Source organism: Notamacropus eugenii, chromosome 6 (assembly GCF_028372415.1).
Source record: "Notamacropus eugenii isolate mMacEug1 chromosome 6, mMacEug1.pri_v2, whole genome shotgun sequence".
Lineage (NCBI taxonomy): Eukaryota > Metazoa > Chordata > Mammalia > Diprotodontia > Macropodidae > Notamacropus > Notamacropus eugenii.
The window spans coordinates 321,854,376-321,863,101 of record NC_092877.1 but is presented as its reverse complement, the minus strand read 5'-3'; the positions used below and the strand labels follow the sequence as shown (position 1 = coordinate 321,863,101).

General features: G+C 34.1%; 1 protein-coding gene across 8 annotated transcripts in view; it reads right to left on the bottom strand.

Annotated features, from left to right (window-relative positions):
• Positions 1 to 319: 319 nt before the first annotated feature.
• The window catches only part of ACSL3 (acyl-CoA synthetase long chain family member 3), an 87,692-nt gene continuing 79,285 nt past the window's right edge, over positions 320 to 8,726 (bottom strand). For 6 of the 8 annotated variants that reach the window (XM_072617947.1, XM_072617950.1, XM_072617946.1 and 3 more), the window contains exons 13-15: positions 8,328 to 8,442; positions 6,220 to 6,377; positions 3,506 to 3,838 (exon numbers count right to left, since the gene is read on the bottom strand). In XM_072617947.1, the coding sequence (XP_072474048.1) occupies positions 3,681 to 3,838; positions 6,220 to 6,377; positions 8,328 to 8,442 (431 nt within the window). In that variant the 3' untranslated portion in view covers positions 3,506 to 3,680. Of the gene's footprint in view, positions 3,839 to 5,803; positions 5,945 to 6,219; positions 6,378 to 8,327; positions 8,443 to 8,726 lie in introns of those variants that run through there. The other 2 variants (XM_072617952.1, XM_072617953.1) reach the window with 2 other exon arrangements.

Genomic DNA, 8,726 nt, shown 5'->3' with positions numbered 1-8,726 from the left:
AAGTAGTTTTAGACTCTCAACAAAATGAGACAGGGCTCATAAGGAAATAATGGAAGCAGCAGCATTAAAAAAAAGAATTTAAAACATCCTAGAGCTTACATCACAGAATACTTTTAAAATATTAAAGGGAAGATAATTTTCATTCAAAGAGAAGACTATATGAAAAGGGAAGGAACAGTAAACAACAGGAAAAGTTAAGAGCTTCTAAGTAATAATATTCAAAGTATTCTACAGTGCTGAAGATGTATTCTAAAGTGCTAGTCACGAGGAAGTCTTTTTAAGATATACAGAAACACCCAATAAAGTGAAAAATTCGGAGTTTAACTTGAGAAACATATTTTACATTTCTTTATTCTTGAAACTTGTCCAATTACAAATAAATAATCCATACAACATAACCTCTGATATACACTTTTTTCAGGCAGGTAAGAGCAACAACCAAGAATACATTGAAAATGAGTTTACATTAAATAACCAATTACAATATACAACTGGTCATTCAGTTACATTTTCACCATGGTCCAATATGTACACTGTTTAAAAGTGGACCACTTTATATAAAACACAGATGTATACAATTTTCTTACAAGCCCAAGACAATGAACACACATCACAGCTTTAAAAAAAAAAAAAAAGTTGCATCACAGGGTCTCTAAGAGTTCAAATACAAAAATGTTTATAAAGCTTGTGAATTTTGGCAGCAAATACGAAAATGTATAACAAGCTACCCTATTCTTGCTGGCTGGTGCTGGAAAAACTGACAAGCTCCATGGGGATTTTATAGAGGTTATCAAGTCGACATTTCTAAAAGATTAATAGTTAGAGAACTGGCATCATGTAATGCCAAGGATTCAATTTTGCACTGCATCTAGCTTACTGTTTCAGCAAACTATTTTACTAATGGAAGAATGCTTCCTTGGTGGATATATCTTATCTTCTATAAATTGTGGAGATTTATTGCATCAACAAACTTGTGAGAACTTTTCAGACATCTTATTTTCCCAATTAATTTCAGAAATTCTCTATTCTCTTAAGACTAAGTCTTCTAATATCTGCATTGTGATGCAGTTCAACAGATATTTTAATTTTTTCAGAAACAATGCCATAGCTAAGGAAACACATTACTGATTTCTTTCCTTTCATACCTGTCCCGTCACCAAAATAACAGTATCTCTCACAATAAAACATTTTAAAGTTATTTAATTTTCCTAATGACAATGCAAGATTAATTGAAAGATAAACAAAAGTTGTTTTATTAGTCTCAACACTCATTTTACTGTGCTCATAGGTTTTGGTGGACACAACAAATGTTCAACTTCAAAGACATCAACAAATGAGAGACTAGGTAGATAATGAAGTCAGCTAAGTCTCCTTAGCTGCTTCTGGAAAGAAAAACAAAAATACTTTCAATTTAGTTCTGAAATACATGCTAATTTGATGTTCTAATTGGCAAAACTTTTATTAAGCATATCTTTCTTAAGCACATCCCCCTACTAGAAGAAAGTATGTTACAGAATGCAATAGAATCCCAAATTAGTAAACTAGGCCCTCTTGTGGGAATTTTATTCTATGGGGTCAAAAAAAAACCCAAAACAAAACATGGCTTTAAATAGCATGTGAACTACATTGCTTTTTAACAGTTGTTTTTAATTCCATTTGCTGCAAATCTACATTTTCTTACTCTTCTTAATCCTTGTGCCATGTTAAACGTATGCAATAAACTTGGTGATTTAAATATTTCTAATCTCTATTCTCCTAGAATCCAAGACTTTCTACTTCATGTATTTTAAAGTTGATGTAGAAAGGCCCTCTTGTTCCACTTCAAGAGAATTCATCCCTTTCACTCTTTTCTCATTTTAAGAAAAGCAGTTCCTCTAGGCAATTGTTCTAAACTTTATCAAGAAAGTATCTAAGGTAGAGAGAAATAAGCAAATACATGATAATAAGAAGCCAAAAAAGAAATCTCTTTCTCCAAGTGTGATACCTTTGTGATGCAACTGAAGTATTCCAACCAAGCAACAGATCCATTTGGTCTTAGGCCCTTCTCAACATTCCAAAGTCTTACCCAAATTGTATATGGCCAAATATCCAATATTCTTGCCTTTATTTTTATACCTAAAGGGGCTGAGATGCAGTTACTTCCATGAACTGTGCTTTTATGTTAATAGGTACAAAATATTTCATAAAATGTGTTGCTGAAAGCAGTGTGAAGAATTAAAAAAGCATTGATTTGTGCACATTTCAATTTGTGTGATCACCTTTAATGCCATATTCTCTATTTCCTTAGGTAACGTTTTATAAATCCAAAGTATTTCAAAAAGCCTATCTATTAGACAGGCAGCATTTTAGGAATCAGTAAGAGTGTCGAGTGATACAGAAAAACCTGCGAATTAAATCTTGACACTTCTCTCATTATAAGGTTAATAAGAAGAATATCTTCTAAATTATCATGTAACCTTGATGAGAACACCTTTCCAGTCCCAGATGGCCCCATTTATATTTATATATCATATTCACAACCTTCAAGATAAGAACATTTATAATTAATTAGTAAAAAAGTAAAGTTGAAGACTTCTTTACAAGAAGGACTTGGGTCAAATATCCAACCAACATATATAATGTAAAATAAATACAACCTGGTGCAAATTTATATCCAAGAAAATAATCCTAAATTAAGAACAAGAAATAAGCTATTTGGAGTACAGCTAGGAGATATGACAGTTTTCAATGATTCATGTGTAGCAAAACATAGAAACTTGAATGTGTTTAAGGCTGATGTAGACAAAAGATGTTTGGCTTTTTGAACTCTCACCTTTAAAAAATACCTTGTCAAACTTTCAGTTGTTTTCCTTTAACAGTCTCATTGTCTTCCTAGTTTCAACATTTGTATAAAATTGAATAGATTTTGAAGGAAAATCATTAGAGGAGAATTACTAACTGGCATTACACTTGCTATGTTAAGTATCTTCTGAATTAATAAAGAATGACCTGTAGTATTGCTTCATTATATACAGTGCCATGACTAAGTTTCATTATTTCCCATTTTAAAATTAAATATTTAAAGAAGAAACTGTCAGGCACATATTCACAAGGTGTTGATTTCTTAAATCATAAAAAGCCTGGATATATTTATTTCTCTCAAATGCATACAAGACAATAATTACACAACAAATTGGATCTTCTGTTTAACAATGATTTGATTCATAAGCATTTGAAATTTACATAATTTCACATCAATAAGCTTTTTGTTTTTAAATACTGTAAGTAAAAAAGGCCCCCAAAGTAACCATTTCTAATATTTCTTAGTTATCCCTCTATACAACCAAACTTTAAAAAGTTACAAACTGAACATTATACAGGATATATAAATCATTTTTAAAAATCTGAAGTTTTAAAATCATTGCTTCCCCAATATGATTCAGGAAAACCCACAAACTGACAAATATAGTCATAGGTAGTGAAGTAAATTGGGGGTGAAAAAAAAAAAAGAAGAGACAGACACAAGTTTGCTGTCTTAAAATTTTACTAATCCTGTCAGTTAAAGATGGTGATGTCATGAGAAATAACAGTTTAGGTTTAAAATGAGGAATGGTGTTTGTCTCAAAGGCTGAGACATGCAATTCAAGTATTTTCCTATTTGATCTGAGCTCACTGCAGCAAACAGGTGCAAAAAGAAATGATCATTTCCCTCCGTACATTCGCTCAATGTCCTCTTGATAATGTGTTTTAAGTTCTTTGCGTTTTAGCTTGAAGGCATCAGTTACCAGGCCAGTTTCAGGGGTCCATGGATCTGGGCTCAAACGAATTTTTACTGGAATTTCAAACTTTTCCAGACCTGCTGCCATGACATTAAAAAAAAAGTTTCAAAATTCAAAAGCATAAAAAATGCCCATTAATGATATGCACTTACTATTCCCCATTTAAAAATTCATTGTTACTACTGGTAAAACTTAAAAGGAATGGTTTTTTAAGAAAGTCCATTTCTTCTCTCAAGTTACCCAAATATCATGAAAAGTTCTGTTAAGAGATAAATATTATTGTAATGGAACAAATTTAAAAAGGAGAGGGACCTTTCACCCAGAAATAATATTACCCACACACATTCCCTCCCACACACACTCCCAAAAGAAATCAAAAGAAAAAGGGAAAGGACCCCGTAACAGCTACAAGAAAATGTGTACTTTGGGTTATAGCAAAGAATTAGAAATAAAGTGGATATTACTATTAATTGAGAAATGACTGAATAAATGTAAAAGAAATGAACATAATATCTGTCAATAAACAGTAATTAAGCACCTATTGTATCTGCTAGGCACTGTGCTGGGTACTTGGGATACAAAAAAAGATAGCAAACAATTAGGCACATACAAGAAATATACAGGATAAATAGCAGATAATTAACAGAGAGAAAGTACCATACTAGCATTAAAAAGGAGACTGGGAAAAGCTTCCTATAGAAAGTGGGACATAAAATTTAGACTTGAAGGAAGCACGGAAGAGAAGGTATCCAAGCATTCCAAGCACAGGGGACAGCCTGTGAAAATAAACAGAAATTTGGGGGAAGGGGAGCATCTTGTTTACCCAACAAGGTAACCAGTTTCACTGAATCTCAGAGTACATGGGACAGTATGAGGTATGAAATTCTAGAGAGATGATAACTTTGAACTTTCAATAGAGAATTTTATTGTTCATTGTGGAGAAAATAGGGAACCTCTGGGGTTTATTAATAAGGAGGGGTGATCAGTGCTTTAAGATCATTTTGGCAGTTGAGCAGAGATATACTGGAGTGGGGACACCAACCAGGAGACTACTGTAACAGTCCAGGTGTGAGGTTATGAGGATGTACCCTAGAATGGTGGCAGTTTCCAGAAGAGGAGGCCTATGGGAGAGATGCGAAGGTGGTAAAATTGACAAGATGTGGTAGCAGATTGGATTTTGGGGGATGAAAATGAATAGTTAAGGATAACACCTAGATTTTGAGCCTCAGTGACTGGGAAGATGGTGACATACCTCTTCAGGAGTAACAGGGAACTTTGGAAGTGGGTAGGGTTTGGAGAAAAAAAAACAGAGAGGTTAGGACTGTGTAAGTAGATTCAAGAATCATCAGCATAAATGAATACATGGGACAATAAGACCACCAAGTGAAATAGTACAGATGAAGAAGAGGATCCATACCAGAGATCTGGGGGATGTTCACAGTTTACAGCATGACCTGGATGAAGATCCAGCAGGGAAGAACAAGAAAGAGCAATACGTAAGAGGAGAACCAGGAGCACAGAGTCATAAAAACCTAAAGAAAGTACTTAAAAAAGGTGGATGGTGTGCAAAGACCACCGAAGGCTGCAGTGAGATGAATAAGGATGGGGTGTAAGAAAAGGCAATTAAGATATGACAATTAAGAAATCATTAGTAACTTTAGACAGAGCAAGTTTGGTTGAATAATGAGGTCAAAAACCAGAATGCAAAGAGTTAAGAAGAGAGTAAAATGTTACTATGCTATAAGAAATGACCACAGAGAGAGATTTAGAGAAACCTGGAAGTATTTATATGAACGGATGAGGAATAAAGTGAGTAAAACCAGGGAAAAAATTTATACAATGACTATCATGGTCCTCACTTCTTGGAAGAGTTTATGGACTAAAGCTACAGAATGAGACATTCATTTTCAGTCAGTTTTATTTGACTATATTTATTCATGAAAATACAGCATTTGATAGTAATACGCCCCCTCCAACCCAAAAAAAAGATTGCCAATTGAATCACTTAAAAACATATCACAAGAGAATAACAGAAGGTTAGATAGGGACAACACAAAGAAGCAGACCAGTGTTGGAACAGGGTGAATTTGAAATACAGATTTGCTATGCATAATGCAGCTTTCACATTTTCATGTGTAGTCCTTTTTATGTTCTTCTGTGCGGGGAAACACTTGGTTTTGTTGATGCTTATTAAGTTCAAAAGAAAAAGAAAATTTCATGTAAGGGAGAGAGGAAGAAAAAAAACCTTACGTATGTGCTTAATGGGGTCCTGAATAAATCTGGATAATCTGAATTTTAGCTTATAGAAATGGGGAGTCATGGAAGTTGTTCGAACAGGAGAATGACGTAATTCAAGTTTGGAAAAGAATCATATTGTGTAATACTAGAAGAACCACACTGATTTTTCCCATTTCTTATAATAATTTTCCATTAACTCTGTAAAGTTTAACACAGCACTCACCTGAAGAAGCAGCTTCAGAGAGCACTTTCAGCACCTCCTTTTCCATTTCAGGACTGTTACAGATCTCCTCCCAAGTACCTCTAAGTTCTTTTTGTCGAGCCAACTCTGTTAGTTCCTTCTGATTTGGCACAACAAATCCAATGACATAAGAATGATAACTGAAATATACAAAAGACAGGAGGTCATGCATCAATAACAGGGTTTAGATAAAATAGCAGTGAAGAATTAGTAACACCTGGCTAAGAATACTTACTTGATATTTTCAAAGTTCTGCAGCTAAGAAATTCTAAATTATAAACTTCTCTAATTCCTTTGTAAATATGACATTTGAATGTACTGTATCTTCCACTAAACAAAATCATACCTATTCCTTCAATATTTCACATCTCTCACAATGCTTTTTAGAATTCATCGCTGTAGTAATGCAGATGTGGACATTTATGGTTTTGGATAACACCAAAAATATCACAGACACCTTTAATTTGCATAGTGAGTGTTTCATGGTTTTCAAAGTGATTTCACATATTCTTTCTCATTTGGATCGCAAGACAACCCAATATGGTGGGGTAAAACAGACGTTATCATCTTCATTTTATGGACTATGAAACTTTAGTATAGAGAATCAAGAGGTTTATTTATTGTCCTTTGCAGTTTTTCATGACCAATTCTACATTTAATGTTATGCTTTGTGTCCCTTCTTGCACAAGTCATCTCTAGTGATATTCTATAGTTTCTTTATACACACTTTTCATTGATCTTTATGTCAGCCATAATTTTGACTCTACAGAGATCGTGTAGTCCACAACTGAAAAAATTGGTATTTAAAAAATTTTTCTTAAACTTTCTGAAGCACCTTCAAAGTGTCAAAAAAGGAGTGAATAATTTCCCCAAAGCAAAACTGAACTTTCTCTTCCTTCCATTTGATTCTGGGTCTAGTTCACTGTTCATATGAAGGGCCTGACAAAGAGAGATGCACCAACAACTTCAATGGCATGTTAAGAAGGGAGTAAACCATCACTCTGCTGTAAGAAATGACCAAGAGAGATTCAGAAAAACGTGGGAGTACTTATATGAACTGATGAGGAATCGATTCAATTCTATACAATATTCTGGACAGCAGACATAATTCAGCCATTTGATTTGTGTTGTGTAGATTAGACCAATTCCTTTTTTTTTTTTTTTTTAAATCATGAACATCTACAAGAAAATGCTGGAGAAAAGTCTGGGGCTTGATGAAATTAGCCCAATGTCATCCACAAAAAGGAAAATCTGGAAGCCATTGCCATCTGTAGTGAATGTCTTTCATACTCTATTAGGGGCAGCTAGGTGGCACAGTAGATAGAGCACCAGGGCAGGAGTCAGGAGGACCTGAGTTCAAATCTCACCTCAGACACTTGACACTCACTAGCTGTGTGACCTTGGGCAAGTCACTTAACCCCAACTGCCTCATCCTGGGTTATCTCCAGTCATCCTGATGAGTATCTGGTCACTGGATTCAGATGGCTGTGGAGGAGAAGTGCAGCTGGTGACCTGCACAGCCCTCCCTCACTCAAAGCAAAGTCAAGTGCAAGACATGCCATCATTTCTCTGATGGCATGGTCTTCTTCGGCAACAAAGGATGAACACACACATGCTTTATTAAGCAGTAGAGGATTCCTTATGTGAGTATTTGTCTCCTGGTTTTATGTCTTGATATTGATATTGATAATCAGGAGAATATCAAAAAGTTTTTGTTATATTGAGGTAAATCAATAAACCATAAAACAAAACTCAGAAGGTTGAACAAAGTGATAGTTTAGTTGGTAGCTTAGCAGAGCTAACTGGAGTAAAACACTATGAAAGAACTTTAAAGTTTACCTGTCCAAGTTTGGTATTTAAGAATAATCAATTAAAAAAATCATTGATGAAGGGTCTACTTCTATGGTAGGTACTGTGCTAGGCTCACTATATGGATTCAACAGTTTTCTGCATAAAGTTGAAAACTGAACCCATGGAAACTAACGAGAGAGCTCTGAGAAAAGGGATATGGAGAAAAAAGAGAGCCCAAGATAATCATTTGAAATAAAAATGTTAAAAAAGACAAAGTAGCATTAAACTTCTTATCATACCTGTTTGCATATGCACAGATGTTATCTATTAATGGGAGATTCTTTAAAGCAGCCTCAACTTTTCCAAGAGAGACATATTCTCCTGCTTGAAGTTTTACAAGGTCCTTTTTACGATCTGTTATTTCCAAAAAAAAAAAAAAAAAAAGAATTTATTGCCAGATGAAAATTACATATACTTATACAATGAAACTACCAGTATACAGACTCACTGAACATCCTTAAATAGCTAGTTATCAACTAAATTTACAATAGTAAGACTAAGCAAAAAACAAGTATCATGAACTTAGGATATAATGAGCAATACTAAATATATAATTTAAAAAGTGAGGCCAAACAATATCTTTTTAATAAAGAGTATCAAAATCAAGCAACCTCTAATTTTTCTACTTTTGTTGCACA